Below are 16,903 nucleotides of genomic sequence, written 5' to 3' on the forward strand. Positions count from 1 at the left end.
TGCGCACCTGTAATGTGACATGAACCCAAGGTCCCGGTTGAGGCCCTCCCTATGAGTACTGAACTTAGCTATCACCCTCTGCTCGGCCACTTTTCTCTGCTGTCTGTCCCGAAGTCCACCTTGGAGGATGGTCACCCGAAGGTCCGAGGCTGAATGTCCTGGACCACTGAAGTGTTCCCCAACTGGGAGGGAACCCTCCTGTCTGTTGATTGTTGTGCGGTGCCCATTCATCCGTTGTCGTAGCCTTTGCTCGGTTTCCCCAATGTGCCATGCCTCCGGGCATCCTTGCCTGCAACGTATAAGATAGACAACGTTGGCTGAGTCACATGAGTACCTGCCATGTACAAGGTGGGAGGTGTACCCACGCGTAATAGTGGTATCTATGTCCACAATCTGACACGTCTTGCAGCGTCCACCGTGACAGGGTTGTATGGAGTTGTCCTGAGAGCTGGGCAGTTTGCTACGAACAACAATCTGTTTGAGGTTTGGCGGTTGTTTAAAGGCAAATAGTGGAGGTGTGGGGAAGGTCTTGGTGAGGTGCTCATCCTCATTGATAATGTGTTGCAGGTCACGAAGAACATGGCGTAATCTTTCACCCCCTGGGAAGTACTGAACAATGAAGGGTACCCTGTCGGTTGCAGCCCGTGTCTGTCTCCTGAGGAGGTCATTATGGTTCCTTGCTGTGGCACGACGGAACTGGCAGATGAGTTGAGCATCATACCCCGTTCTTGTGAGGGCATCCTTGTGTACTTCCAGGTGTCCTCCTCATCTGAGCAGATCCGGTGTATGCGTAGGGCTTGTCCATAATGAATGGCTGTCTTAATATGTTTTGGGTGGAAGCTGGAGAAGTGTAGCATTGTGAGGTTGTCTGTGGGTTTGTGGTAGAGTGTGGTGCTGAGGTGTCCGTCCTTGATGCAGACGCATGTGTCCAAGAATGAGACAGACAATCGAGAGTAGTCCATGGTGAGTTTGATGGTGGGATGAAACTTGTTGATGTCACTATGTAGTTTTATCAGTGACTCCTCGCTATGGGTCCAGAGGAAGAAAATGTCATCAATGTACCTGGTGTATAATGTTGGTTGGAGATCCTACATAGAGAAGAAATCTTGTTCGAACCTGTGCATAAAAATGTTGGCATATTGGGTGCAAATTTGGTCCCCATGGCTGTTCCTTGTGTCTGAATGAAGAATTGGTTGTCAAAGGTGAAGACGTTATGATCGAGGATAAAGCGGATGAGTTGGAGACTGACAGTTGTTGGTGTTGAGTACTGAGGCTGTTGCCGCGATGCCATCCTTGTGGGGGATGCTGGTGTAGAGTGCGGAAACGTCCATTGTGACGAGGTATGTTCCCGGTTTGACTGGTCCGTGGGTGCTGAGTTTCTGTAAGAAATCCGTAGTGTCGCGACAGAATCCTTTCGTGGTCTTTAAGGAAGTTTAGTGACAATGCCAGTAATCAATCTGTGGAAATCACAGCAGTTGGTGTCAGACATTAGTTTTGTTTTACTATCAATGCGCTTTTTGGAACACTCCAATACCAGCCCCCAGTCCCTGCCCCCTCCACACCCCCATTGTCACAACCACATGCGAAAAATAATTAGCAAAGCAGTAAGAAGAAAAGGCACAACTTCATGAAGAACATTTGTGAATGAATAGATGCCAGAGAGACCAATCCATTAGTTTAGAAAATTCAAAATGTAAATGATGGACTGAGAATGTAACAACAATACAATGTGTTAAAAAATGCAGAGAATCTGTTATTATTATTCTGTCATAGAAGGAAACTTGCATTTTGTAATTTATTGTAATTTTGTATTCTGGAATGTTTATCAAAGAGCAATCCTCCTGCTACACTGGGTTTTTTAATGCCCATTGGTCAGAGTTTATGGGGACTTGTTTGATTTGTAACACTACAATCCTGTACCTGACGCCATGGTGTTCCAAACCACTCTGTGTAACACAGGGAGGCAATGGTCTTGTGGTATTATCGCTGGACTATTAACCCAGGGACCCAGGTAATGTTCTAGGATCCAGGTAGCAGTTGGTAGGATTTGAATTCAATAAAAATCTGGAATTAAGAGTCTAATGATGACCGTTGCTGATTGTGGGGCAAGACCCATCTGGTTCAGTCATGCCCTTGAGGGTGGAATCCTTACCTGGTCCAGACCCACAGCAATGCATGGCTGACTCTCATCTGCCTGCTGAACAATTAGGGATGGGCAATCATTACTGATGATTTTTTTAAAAAACTAATCACCAACATTTGTCCTGCTGAAAATGTGTTGCTGGAAAAGCGCAGCAGGTCAGGCAGCTTCTAAGGAGCAGGAGAATCGACATTTCGGGCATGAGCCCTTCTTCACGAATGAGGAAAGTGTGTCCAGCAGGCTAAGATAAAAGGTAGGGAGGAGGGACTTGGGGGAGGGGCGTTGGAAATGCGATAGGTGGAAGGAGGTTAAGGTGAGGGTGATAGGCCGGCGTGGGGGTGGGGGCGGAGAGGTCAGGAAGAAGATTGCAGGTTAGGAAGGTGGTGCTGAGTTCGAGGGTTGGGACTGAGACAAGGTGGGGGGAGGGGAAATGAGGAAACTGGAGAAATCAGAGTTCATCCCTTGTGGTTGGACGGTTCCTAGGCGGAAGATGAGGCGCTCTTCCTCCAGCCGTCGTGTTGTTGTGGTTTGGCGATGTAGGAGTCCAAGAACCTGCATGTCCTTGGTGGAGTGGGAGGGGGTCCTGCCCCTGCAAAGGGATAATCATTGTCCTCTGTATAAGAGTCAACTATTGGCAGGTTGGGTCTGTCACAGCTGCTCAGAATGTGATCCATTCATTGGATTATGTTGAAACATGAACCAGCTCTAACTTCATTCATTCGTTAATGTCCTTTCGACCTGAATCCCTGCATGTTTATGACATTGGAAATAAAATACCTACATTTCCCAGTCTGTCTTTTGGGATTTTGCTTAATGAATTCAGGAAAGGTTTCCCAACTATACTCATCTGTCATAGAGTTACAGAGATGTACAGCATAGAAACAGACCCTTCGGTCCAACACGTCCACTCCGACCAGATTTCCTAAATTAATCTAGTCCCATTTGCCAGCACCCGGCCCATATCCCTCCAAACCCTTCCTATTCATATACCCATCCAAATGCCTCTTAAATGTTGCAATTGTACCAGCCTCCACCACTTCCTCTGGCAGCTCATTCCATACACGCACCACTGTCTGTGCGAAAAAGTTTCCCCTCAGGTCCTTTTTAAATCTTTCCCCCTCATCCTAAACCTGTGCCCTCTAGTTCTGGACTTCCCCACCCCAGGGAAAAGACTTTGCCTATTTACCCTATCCATGTCCTTCATAATTTTGTAAACCTCTATAAGGTCAACCCTCAGCCTCCAATGCTCCAGAGAAAACAGCCCCAGCCTATTCAGCCTCCTTCCCTGTAGCTGGCAACATCCTTGTAACAGGCGTTATGTTTCAGTCCATTTACATTCCTTGTAGAATGATACAAGCTGTAGGGACCTTGGAAACACACACACAGGCAGACACTACCCCACCCCACCCCCACCACACACTCCCAACTTCACACACACATACACCCAATCCCAAACAGAGACACACACACAGTCACACTCACACCCCCCACACACTCACCCAGACACAGACACTCACGGGACAGAAACTAATTTTTGGTGTTTCCTTCAGAAATGAGCAGAGATCACTGGGCCTGGAATATGAACGCTGTCTATCTATGTGTGTGTGAGTGTTGCTGATTGCAGGAGTCCCAGCCCGGCCCGGGGGGTCCCTTACAGACGGGCCCCGAGCCCGGGACAGTGAGCCCCGGTCTGTGTGGCAGCGCCGCCGGGATCCTCCCCTATCTCCAACCCCGTCCCTGGGTGTGGGAGGGCAGGGGAGGGACAGAGGGTTATAAATAGGAGCAGCTCGGAGCCGGCTGTATAACCCCTGGAAGTGACAGCGTCCGGCTCAGCAACAGCATCGACTACAGCCTGGGACAGAGACAGAGACAGAGACAGAGACAGAGACAGAGACAGAGACAGAGACAGAGACAGAGACAGAGACAGACACATACTCAGAGAGAAAAACACACAGACACAGAAAGACAGACACACACAGACAGAGACAGTCACTGACAGGAGAGAGTGACACATACACACACACAGACACAGAGTCAGAGACAGCGACAGGCAGAGGGACATAGACACACAGTGAGACACACTGACACACTCAGAGAGACACACACACACACACAGAGACAGAGCCGGAGAGCGATGGGGAGAGTGGGCTTCGTGCTGGGGGCAGGCTTGCTCAGCCTGTGTGTGTTCCAGGTGGGTCTGTGCGGTCTCTCTCTCTCTCCCTCCGTGCGGCTGGAGGAGCGGCTCTCGGTGGGGGATGTATGCGGCTGGCCCGCTTCCGGAGCCGGCCTCACATTCGGGAAGGGGTCCGTGTGTCTGCTCTCGGTTGGAGGTGATAACCTTATGGTTTGTTTCCCTGCAGGTACCTGGGAGTGAAGCCGAACGATGTGAGGATACATTGGGAGAGAGCAGCGGGTGAGTCTGTCCATTTGCTTCACAACAGCGGCATTTCGGCCCATTGTGTCCCTGCTGGATTGCAAGGAAACGATGTCAAACTCAAGTACAGCATGAGCTGGTTGGGCCGAATGCTCCGTTTAGATTCTAGTTAATAATTAAATGTTATCCCTCCCTCCCCACCAATCTCCCCTTCCCCACCAATCTCCCCTTCCCCTTTTACAGGCAGCGAAGAATTCTAATGGAAAGAGTTTGTTTATAATGAATCCCCCTCAATTCTTTCTCCATTTGATTTCAGGTGTCCCTCTAGCTGGACCAGCCTGTGGTATGTCTGGTAAGTGCAGCCCTCTCTCTCATTACTGTATTTATCAGTGATTTCTCCAGTACTGCCCCACCAGCAGCTTCTATAAAAGAATTAGCAATGTTGATGATGTAAACAGGATCCTCAACTTTCGGGGCAACCTTTTACAGGATTGGATTGTTTTTGCTGATGGACTTGGATGAGAGACCGTCACCCATTCCTTGGTAGCTTTACACTTGAATATTTCAACATTTTCCTGGCCAATCTTAAGCACCTCAACTTGCATAACCTTGAAGTTATCTAAAGCAATGTTCCTAACCCATACTGAGTCCTGTTCATCTGTTCTCAATGACCTACATTGTCTCCTAATTAAATGAAACCTCCAGTTTTTAAAATGCTCATTCATGTTTTTGAATCAGTATGTAGCCTCACCCCCTCCTTATCTTTGTAATGTCCTCCAGCTCCACAGCCCTTTGAGATATGTTTCTCTAACTCTGACTCACTCCCTGCATTAATCGCTCCATTGTTTGTGTTGTTAACTATCAAGGTGCTAAACTTTGAAATTCCCTCCATCTCTCTTTCCATTTTAAGTGCTCCTTAAATCAAGCTTTGACCAAGTTTTTGGTCACCTGATTTATGATTACTTAATGAATGCCCTTGGGAAGTTTTCCGAACTTAAAGATACTACGTAAATACAAGTCATGATGTGGAGATGCTGGTGTTGGACTGGGGTGTACAAAGTTAAAAATCACACAACACCAGGTTATAGTCCAACAGGTTTAATTGGAAGCTAGTGTGTTTCCAATTAAACCTGCTGGACTATAACCTGGTGTTGTGTGATTTTTAACCACGTAAATACAAGTTGTTGTTGTCGCACTGAGCTACTCGAGTTGTAAATCTTGACAACTTTATTCTATAAAAGAGCAGCCACCGTACACACTTTCAAAGTAGAAGTCCTTAACAGGATTTTGTAGACTTGAATAAAAATAAGATTAAGGTAATTGAAATGAATTTGATAATACAGAGGAATAGACTGTGCCTCCCATTTGGAAACCCATTGTGTTGTAATACCTGAGTTTGTGGGTGTTAATCTATGTTTCTAAATATACCTTCACCTGAATCTTTAAGTTACTGCACATGTTGGTCAAATACCAACAACGTGCCCAGTGGTTATTTGATCTGAGTTACTTGATATTTAAATTGTAAACCTTTGCAACAGTAATAGTGGGTTAGGCAACAGGACTAAGCAGCAGGGGGAAATATTTGAAAACTGATTATGCAGCTTGTTAAAAATGATAAATTAACCATCTACAAACCATGGGAGAATGACACAATACAGAATTAAACAACATTCAGCAATCACAACATGTCAACCATGTACATAATCTTAATCATCTACAGATAGTGAACATATCACCAACTCTGTAATAGCTTTGTGTTTTATTGTTTTCAGGATTATGAGCAGTGCATACGGTTACCGGCGGAGCTGAAATTTCTCAGTTGAAAGTAATGAATTTTCCCTTCTGTCAGGTTGATCTTGTTGACCATTTTTCTGCTGTTGGTGTGTGGAGTGTTGGCCAGTTGTGTGAAATGCTGTAGAAAAACTAAACCGCAGGTTCCTGCTTTCGCAGCCAGGCCTTACGAAGTGACAGTGATCGCCATTGAGAACGATAGCACGATCCACAGCACTGTTTCAAGTAAGTAGCAGACTGTGTAGGGGCTGGGCTGATGTACAGTCTGGTTCATAGAACAACTGAGCAATATAATCTCAATCGTAGGAAGTTATAAGACCCAGATGCGAGCCAGCGCTTTGAGAAACTTCCCAATTTGCCTCACACCCCTCCTTGTCTCCCCTTATAGCACTGAAAATAGTTCTTCAAATAATGATGGAATTTAAATTCCACAAAAAAAATCTGGAATTAGGAGTCTAATGATGATACATTGCTGATTGTCAGAAAAACCCATCAGGTTTTAGGGAAGGAAACTGCCATCTTTACCTGGTCTGGCCTACATGTGACTGTAGACCCACAGCAATGTGGTTGACTCTTAACTACCCTCTGGGCAATTAGGGTTGGGCATTAAATGCTGGTCCAGCCAACAGCATGATCATTCAGTGAGTGAAAAAATAGAAAAAATTACCCAACTCCCTTTTGAAATATACAGTTGAATTTGTTTCTCCCACCTTTTCCAGGCAATGCATTCCAAATTCTAATTCCTGTTTATATTGACATTTACTTCTCTGGTTCTTTTGGCAATTATACCCATTCTTACAGGATTGTAGTCTTTCAACTAAATGTGAATTATCAAGATAGGGAAATTTAATTTAAGAAAAAACCTTTTGTCCTCACCACCACCTGCTTTCTTCCTGCCCTTTCTGACTGCAGCTGAGAAAATGGAACATTCATTTTGGCTCAATATTGTACAGTGTCCCTCTGCCTCATTCACTTGGATGGCCGGATAAAAATGCGGTGGTGGTATTTATCATGCTGTTCACCTGCATGTGGCTGAGTTAAAGTGTTGCTATTTCAGTGTGATGGAACTTCTGAAAATCAACAGCTCAATATCATGGGATATTGATGTAACGTCAAATTCCATACGTTGGCCAGTATCACATTGAACAGAGATAGGGCAGTGATACAATGCTGCTTTACACAGTTACACAGTCACTGGACCCAAAACATTAACTCTGATTTCACTCCGCAAGTGCTGCCACATCTGCTGAGATTTTCCAGCAATTCTTTTGGTTTTTATAATGACGTTCCCAGTTTTGTCCCCAGCTCTCTGTTAAGTTAACTGAGCTGAGACATGGCAGCTGTGATAAATTTGTTTGCAGCACCTTGCGGATGCGGGGTCAAACTGTCCAGCTGTCCATGTTCCATCCCTGTAGGAAGGTGTTAATGGAGTCCAACTGGAACATCACTCATTCCTGTCTCTCCAAACAAACACTATCAAAGGTGGGAGAAAGTGATCATTTTAATGAAAGTTTGCACTCCAGAAAGCAATTTTAGCCTTGGAACTCCTTTCCCTAAAGAAAGGGAGTGCCGATATTGGCAAATTTAAACAGAAATTGTCCAGGTATCAATTAATTGCAGGTGGATATGAATTTGATCAACACATTTTCAAATGTTCATTGAAAAATTGCTGTGGTTAAAATGATCTTGTTTTGAGGATATTTTGGGGTAATGCCCCAGTACTACCTTGTCGAGCTGTGGTAATCTGAGAGCACAAACCAAGTATGACACTGAGCAAACAATGATTCACATTCTGAGCATAAGATCAGTGAATCTGCTGTTATTTTTAATAAAATACTATTTAGATTTCACTTCTATATGATAGAATATCAAGAATAAAGATTGTATGTTTTTATTTTCCTTGAGGTGTCCCAACAAACATATTTAACTAACAAATCACTTTTCTCTTTTTCCTTCAATAGCCAATGGTCCTCTGCAGTATGTCTCTGCAAACAGGAGCCCATTCCTGGAGAGCACGCTGCCTCCCCCCTACAGTCTCTATGCGATTGAAACCCCTCCACCCTATGACTTGGCCCTAAAGATGGCTAAACCTATCGAGGTCCAGGACCCAGAGATCCTCGGGCAGAATTTGCAAAGGACTGAAGATCCCAATCCAGCAGAGGAAGCATCCACAGTCGCATCATCCGTATCTTCTTAATGGAGCCATCTGAGATCGACAGAACTAATGTCTTCCTCCGATTCCAAAGGGAACTGTTTATAATGGGTACGTCTTGCATTAGCAAGTGAAACATTTTCAGCAGATTGCTGGGCAACAAATTTCATTACTAAGTAATGACAGTTTAATGTAATTTATCAGTAGGGCATATCGCCAACTATAATGAATGCAAATGAACACTAATAGTATTACAGCCAGCTGAATGTTACAAAGTTCGGAAAATGTGACATTTACTAAAGAGAATTTGATGCTGACGTGTAGTCACATTCCATGTGAGCTTTGGTCCAGGTGAAAAAGACTTTGAAGAATCTCATTTCCACCATCATGTTGCACAATTATAGTTTGCTAAAGGCAAAGGCAATGAATCATTCTTTAGTTAAAAAAACCTTTAGCATTCAAGATTAAGTTTAGGGAACAAAGATAATTTTTGTACTATTCATACTGACATTGTGATGCCTAATACTAGTGTTCTGTAATCCCAATACAATTCATCAGTTAATCAGTTGTTGCAAAGCCAGCCAATCATGACTGAGTTAAATCTGCATTACGCAGCTGGTTTAATTGAACTAAATTGTTTGCTATTCTAATGAAGCTACTGAGAATCAAATATTAGTAAATTAATTTGGAATCCAATTCACTCTGTTTTTGAGTGTGAAACTACCTTTTACTTAGTTGGAAGTAGATCCTTTGTTCATCAACAATCCCAGAAGTGTGGAACCTTGTTTACATATTATGGAAATATATTCAAATCAAATTTGTTACTTACATATTTTGATGCCTTTCTGTATAGTTTTGTTATGAAAATTTCTATAGATTTTAATGTTTATTAAATTAATAAATATGTTTCATGTTTTTCATTTGGTTGTCTTGAATAGATAAAGATAACTATCAGAGTGACACAGTGAATGCTAACTTATTTGAAGTATTCAAAACCTAAGAACCAGGAGCAGGAGTAGGGCGTCTGGCCCTTTGAGCCTGCTCTGCCACTCAATAAAACCATGACGGATCTCTTTGTGGCCTCTGCTCCACTTACCCGTGCTCTCACCATTACGGAGAGCAAATTGATAATTTCCTTAAAGAATTGTGGATGTCAGAAATCGGAAACAAAACAGAAAGAGCTGGAGCAATTCAGCTGGTCTGCCAATACTTGTGGAGAGAAAGCAGAGTTGATGTTTTCTTTTCATTGATAAGAAGTGGGTGTCATTGGCTGGGCCAGCCTTTATCACTTGTCCCTTGTTGCCCTTTGGAAGGTGGTTGGTGAGCTGCTTTCTTGAGCCTCTGCAGTCCATCTGCTTTAGATAGACCCACAATGCCCTTAGCAAGGTAATTCCAGGATTTTTACCCCGTGGCAGCAAAGGAACAGTGGCATGTTTCCAAGTTAGGATAGTAGTGGCTTGGAGAGGAACTTGCAGGGGATTGCAGTCCCATGCCCCTGCTGCCCTTGTCCTTCCAGATGGAAGTAGTCAGAGGTTTGCAAGGTGCTAAGGATCTTTGATAAATCTCTGCAGTGCATCTTATAGGTGGTACACATTGCTGCTACTGAGTGTTGGTGGTGGGGGGGGAGTGGATGCTTGTGGTTGTGCTTCCAATCAAGTGGGCGGTTTTGTCCTGGATGGTGTCAAGATTTTTGTGTTGTTGGATCTGCACACATTCCATCATACTTGTGCCCCCGTGTAGATGTTGGACAGGCTTTGGGGAGTCAGGAGGTGAGTTACTCACCACAGTATTCCCAGCCTCTGACCTGCTCTTGTAGCCACTGTGTTTACATAGTGAGTTCAGCTGAGTTTCTAGTCAATGGTAACCCCCAGGATATTGATACTTGGGGATTCAATGACTGTAACACCATTGAATGTTATGGGGTGGTGTTTAGATTGTCTCTTATTGGTGATGGTCATAGCCTGGCATTTGTGAAGTGTGAATGTTACTTGCCACTTGTCAGTCTAAGCCTGGATATCGTCCAGATCTTGTTGCATTTGAGCAGAGACTGCTTCAGTATCTGAGGAGTCACAAATGGTGCTGAACATTGTGCAATCAGTGATGAACATCCCCACTTCTGACCTTATGCTGGAGCGGAGGTCATGGATGAAGTAGTTGAAGATGGTTGGGCCTAGGACATTACCCTGAGGAACTCCTGCAGAGATATCCTGAAGCTGAGATGACTGATCTCCAACAACCACAACCACCTTCCCATATGTCAGATATGACTCCAACCACAGGAGGGTTTGCCCTGATACTCATTGACTCCATTATTGATAGGGCTCCTTGATGTCACACTCTGCTAAATGCAGCCTTGATAATCAAGGGCTGTCACTCTCACCTCATTATCTTCCAGTTCTGAACGGTCACTAGACTCAATGTTGACTCTGCTTTCTCTCCATAGATGCTGCCAGACCTACTGAATTTCTCCAGCAGTTTTTGTTTTGGTCTTGGTAATAATCTTGATTAATTCTACAATATCACTATTGTCAAATCCTTGCCTTCCAAGTTTGAGAAAGAAGCCCCTCTTTAGAATAATTTTTCACAAGATCCAATTGATTGCTTCTATTTTGTTTGAAATAGGGGACGTTAATCCAGGATCTCAGCTGTGAAGAGACACTCCAGCTCAAATTAATCCAATTATTCAAGTGACTACTTTCAGCAAACCGTAATGGAAGCCCCAGTGGCTATCCCATTCCTTCCTCCATTAGTTCAGCCCCAGGCACTGGCAGTGGCTGTGTCCCTGCACTGAGCAATGCTGAGTGAATGTATTCCCTGTGTGGAGCTGTATCTCCTGGATGAGATTCATGCCTCCTTGTGCATTAAGGGGCAACTAAGGAAATAATACAATTGGTGAAAGAATGGGTGTTCTCACCAGTGTCCTGCTCAGCACTCTCACCCCAACCAACACCCCAAACATAAAAACTGTTCATTGTCACGTTGCTCTCTTTGGGAGCTTACTGTACAAAAGTTGCATACTTTACAGCAATGACTGTACTTCAAGAGAACATAATGAAAGTAAATGCAAGTATTATTTTTGGACCAGACCAAAAGATATAAAAGGGATCTAAGAGGCAAGCTTTTCTTGCAGAGGGTTGTGTGTTTATGGAATGGTCTGTGTTTTTCTATGGAGCCATTATAGATCACATTAAAAACTGAAAGCCTTCCCTTGCTTGGATCAAATGACCTGTTAATAGAATCCCTACAGTGCAGAAAGAGGCCATTCAGCCCATTGATTCTGTCAAAGCCCTCTGAAGAGCAATCCATCCAGACCCACACCCCAATGCATCCCCAGAAGGCTTTTAACAACAACTAACCTGTACATCTTTTGACTGTGGGAGGAAACCCACACAGACACAGGGTGAATGTGCAAACTCCACACAGACAGCCACCCAAGGGTGGGATGGAACCCAGGTCCCTGGCACCATAAGGCAGTAATGTTAACCACTGAGCCACCATGCTGCCCCTAAGCATGTTGTGTATTAGAGCAACTTTTAATTTTCCTGAATGTCCTTGAACTACTGATTAATGGCCATTTGAACATTTGGATGTATTCTAATAAGATCTGTGGTCAATTTGAGCAAAATGTTGAGCTTTCAGATTGTGTGTGTGTGAGTTTCCAGTTCTTGGTGCTATATATATTCATGTTAAATTAAGCTGCTCATGGTGGGAGACCATAAAGGAGAACAAAGAAAATTTACAACTCAGGAACAGGCCCTTTGGCCCTCCAAGCTGATCCAAATCCACTGTCTAAACCTGTCGGTCAATTCCTAAGCATCTGTATCCCTCTGCTCCCACCTACTCATGCATCTTAAATAAATCTACCGTGCCTGCCTCTACCACCTCTGCTGGCAATGCGTTCCAGATGCCCACTATCCTCTGTGTGAAGTACTTGCCGTGTGAATCCCCCTTAAACTTTCCACCTCTCACCTTGAAAGCGTGATCTCTCTTCATGGAATCCTTCACCCTGGAAAAAAGCTTGTCTCTATCCACCCTGTCTATACCCTTCATGATTTTGTAAACCTCAACCAGGTCCCCCTTCAATCTCCTTTTTTCTAATGAAAACAATCCTAACCTACTCAACCTCTCTTCATAGCTAACACCTTCCATACCAGGCAACATCCTCGTAAACCTTCTCTGCACCCTGTCCAAAGCGTCCACATCCCTTTGGTAATGTGGCGCCTAGAACTGTACACAGTATTCTAAATGCGGCCGAACCAATGTCTTGTCCAAAGTACAGGAGCAGAATTAAGCTATTCAGCCCCTTTTGATCCTGGCTGATATATTTCTCAACCCCATTCTCCTACCTTCTCCCAGTAACCATTACTCCCTTTACCAATCAACAGTTAATCCATTTAGTGTTTCTGGTATTCAGCACATGATGGTCCAGGAACATTCAAGATTGGAATATGGGAGGCCAAGACTTCTGTTTTCCTGGTTTAATATACAGCGATCCCTTGTCTCTTGGGGTCAGGAGTGAGAAATGGAGTTAAAAATGACTCTGTTTTAAAATCTGGCCCTTCCAGAAGAACCAGGTAATTTTAGTTATAAACGTCCTCTGAGTGGATAATTCCATTTGAAAGTCACTCAGCTGTTCTGGTAAGCTCAGGCGAAGGGGCTCTAACTTACAGGGAACTGGTCAGATATTATGAACCTTGCACATGCTTTGCACAGAATCCAAGCTCTTGAAACATGTCTGAGGAGTATTTTGAAATGCATTTCACATCAGGTGCTTAACTGACGTCCTACCGATGTTGTCAATAATGAGTTGAGAAGACAGTACACATCAGGAGAATCTGCTTTACATTCTCAACATCAGCATAAGAGACCTTCATCAATGTGCTTCACCTCAGTTAGGTATTGTTTTGAGCTCATTCATTAGGGTGCCATGACTTCAGCAGCTTAATTTGGAGTTAATTTACTTCAGTGTGCTCAATTGGCCTTTGGGAAGGTGAAAGGATACTGGGTTGGTAGTACAGATTTTGAGTATAAATGAAATAAAAGAATTGAAGCTTCTCATTTTGTTCTGATCAGGATATTCACAACAATATCAGTGTAAAGGGGAGCATTTCACACTGTGCTCACCTTACTTTTCACAAGTGTTTCATTTTCAGTGAAGAGCTTCAGGAAACCGAAAGGTGCTATATAAATGTATAAAGTGCCTGTAGTCCAAAAGGAGCAAATGTCAAGTAAGGCACCCAAAAAGAAACAACAGCACACCATAAAACATCAGTCAGTATACTGTAACAATGTATTAAAGCGAAAGATCAGTTGGGACAGGTCAAACCCAATGAGTTCAAATATATTTGGGAATTGTGTAACACATGAAGGTGGTTCATTCTCAATACACATACGCATTTGCTTTTCCAACAATGGCTAATTTTTAAAAGTAACCACAGTAACTCAGTGATGTCTGACCTAGGGCTTAGGGACACCCAGAGAGAATATGAATAGTTTATTGTCTTCTGGCACTGTCGAGCTAATTTTGATGACATTTTTGAAACAGATCGAGAAACTGGCATCAGACTGTGTAGTCAAGTAGTCTCACTGTCCTGACAATTGACATTTTAATATTAAATGTACCAATGTGCCATAAGGCAGTACAGTTGCAATGATTTATTGAAGGGCAGGATTAGCTCCTTTTTTAAAAGTGTAACAATTGTGATTTATATGCTGTTGCATAAACTCAATTGTCTAATGTGGATTTTTCCCAGACCAAGCTAATTATTTATGTTCTTGGTAGAGATTACAGAGCGAGCTGAAAAATGTGACCGTAACTATTCATTAGTATAAAGCACGCACGCACACACACACATTAGTACACACACACACACACACGAGTGCACACACTTAGTCATAGAGATGTACAGCATGGAAACAGACACTTTGGTCCAACCCTTCCATGCCGACCAGATATCCCAACCCAATCTAGTCCCACCTGCCAGCACCTGGCCCTAATCCCTCCAAACCCTTCCTATTCATATACCCATCCAAATGCCTCTTCAATGTTGCAATTGTACCAGCCTCCACCACATCCTCTGGCAGCTCATTCCATACCCGTAATACCCTCTGAGTGAAAAAGTTGCCCCTTAGGTCTCTTTTATATCTTTCTCCTCTCACCATAAACCTATGCCCTCTAGTTCTGGACTCCCCCACCCTAGGGAAAAAACTTTGTCTGTTTATCCTAACCATGTCCCTCATAATTTTATAAACCTCTATAAGATCACCCCTCAGCCTCCGACACTCCAGGGAAAACAGCCCTAACCTATTCAACCTCCCCCTGTAGCTCAGATCCTCCAACCCTGGCAACATCCTTGTAAACCTTTTCTGAACCCTTTCAAGTTTCACAACATCTTTCCGATAGGAAGGAGACCAGAATTGCACGCAATATTCCAACAGAGACCTAACCAATGTCTTATACACACACACAAACACATCCACTAGTGTATGCTCTTGTATATACACACACACACAAATACACCCACTAGTGTATGCTCTTGTATATACACACACACAAACACATCCACTAGTGTATGCTCTTGTATATACACACACACAAACACATCCACTAGTGCATGCTCTTGTATATACACACACACACAAACACATCCACTAGTGTATGCTCTTGTATATACACACACACAAACACATCCACTAGTGTATGCTCTTGTATATACACACACACAAACACATCCACTAGTGTATGCTCTTGTATATACACACACAAACACATCCACTAGTGTATGCTCTTGTATATACACACACACAAACACATCCACTAGTGTATGCTCTTGTATATACACACACACAAACACATCCACTAGTGTATGCTCTTGTATATACACACACACAAACACATCCACTAGTGTATGCTCTTGTATATACACACACACACAAACACATCCACTAGTGTATGCTCTTGTATATACACACACACACAAACACATCCACTAGTGTATGCTCTTGTATATACACACACACAAACACATCCACTAGTGTATGCTCTTGTATATACACACACAAACACATCCACTAGTGTATGCTCTTGTATATACACACACACACAAACACATCCACTAGTGTATGCTCTTGTATATACACACACACACACAAACACATCCACTAGTGTATGCTCTTGTATATACACACACACAAACACATCCACTAGTGTATGCTCTTGTATATACACACACAAACACATCCACTAGTGTATGCTCTTGTATATACACACACAAACACATCCACTAGTGTATGCTCTTGTATATACACACACACAAACACATCCACTAGTGTATGCTCTTGTATATAAACACATCCACTAGTGTATGCTCTTGTATATACACACACACACACACACAAATACATCCACTAGTGTATGCTCTTGTATATACACACACACACAAACACATCCACTAGTGTATGCTCTTGTATATAAACACATTCACTAGTGTATGCTCTTGTATATACACACAAACACATCCACTAGTGTATGCTCTTGTATGTACACACACACAAACACATCCACTAGTGTATGCTCTTGTATGTACACACACACACAAACACATCCATTATCACATTTCCGATGCCCCTCCCCCAAGTCCCTCCTCCCTACCTTTTATCTTAGCCTGCTGGACAAACTTTCCTCATTCCTGAAGAAGGGCTTATGCCCGAAACGTCGATTCTCCTGTTCCCTGGATGCTGCCTGACCTGCTGCGCTTTTCCAGCAACACATTTCCAGCTATGCTCTTGTATATACACACACACAAACACATCCACTAGTGCATGCTCTTGTATATACACACACACAAACACATCCACTAGTGTATGCTCTTGTATATACACACACACAAACACATCCACTAGTGTATGCTCTTGTATATACACACACAAACACATCCACTAGTGTATGCTCTTGTATATACACACACGAACACATCCACTAGTGTATGCTCTTGTATATACACACACGAACACATCCACTAGTGTTTCCTCTTGTATATACACACACACAAACACATCCACTAGTGTATGCTCTTGTATATACACACACACAAACACATCCACTAGTGTATGCTCTTGTATATACACACACGAACACATCCACTAGTGTATGCTCTTGTATATACACACACACAAACACATCCACTAGTGTATGCTCTTGTATATACACACACGAACACATCCACTAGTGTATGCTCTTGTATATACACACACACAAACACATCCACTAGTGTATGCTCTTGTATATACACACACGAACACATCCACTAGTGTATGCTCTTGTATATACACACACGAACACATCCACTAGTGTATGCTCTTGTATATACACACATACACACAAACACATCCACTAGTGTATGCTCTTGTATATACACACACACAAACACATCCACTAGTGTATGCT

General features: G+C 43.3%; 1 protein-coding gene across 1 annotated transcript; it reads left to right on the forward strand.

Moving 5' to 3' along the window:
• Window positions 1-4,017: 4,017 nt before the first annotated feature.
• Window positions 4,018-9,363, forward strand: LOC122540155 (transmembrane protein 52-like). Its single transcript, XM_043675467.2, has 5 exons — window positions 4,018-4,331; window positions 4,501-4,553; window positions 4,831-4,866; window positions 6,364-6,530; window positions 8,267-9,363. Exons 1-5 carry the CDS (start codon window positions 4,275-4,277, stop codon window positions 8,500-8,502), a joined length of 549 nt encoding a protein of 182 aa, XP_043531402.1. The 5' UTR covers window positions 4,018-4,274; the 3' UTR covers window positions 8,503-9,363.
• Window positions 9,364-16,903: the final 7,540 nt, after the last annotated feature.

This window comes from Chiloscyllium plagiosum, unplaced genomic scaffold (assembly GCF_037043375.1).
Source record: "Chiloscyllium plagiosum isolate Xiang-an unplaced genomic scaffold, Cpla_swu_hap1 HiC_scaffold_37, whole genome shotgun sequence".
Taxonomy (NCBI): Eukaryota; Metazoa; Chordata; class Chondrichthyes; order Orectolobiformes; family Hemiscylliidae; genus Chiloscyllium; species Chiloscyllium plagiosum.

Excerpts from the sequence above, each read along its gene's own strand:
- LOC122540155 (XM_043675467.2), top strand. The coding sequence starts at position 4,275 with ATGGGGAGAGTGGGCTTCGTGCTGGGGGCAGGCTTGCTCAGCCTGTGT. Across the intron at positions 4,332-4,500 it reads TCAGCCTGTGTGTGTTCCAG|GTACCTGGGAGTGAAGCCGA; the intron begins GTGGGTCTGTGC and ends GTTTCCCTGCAG. Across the intron at positions 4,554-4,830 it reads ACATTGGGAGAGAGCAGCGG|GTGTCCCTCTAGCTGGACCA; the intron begins GTGAGTCTGTCC and ends ATTTGATTTCAG.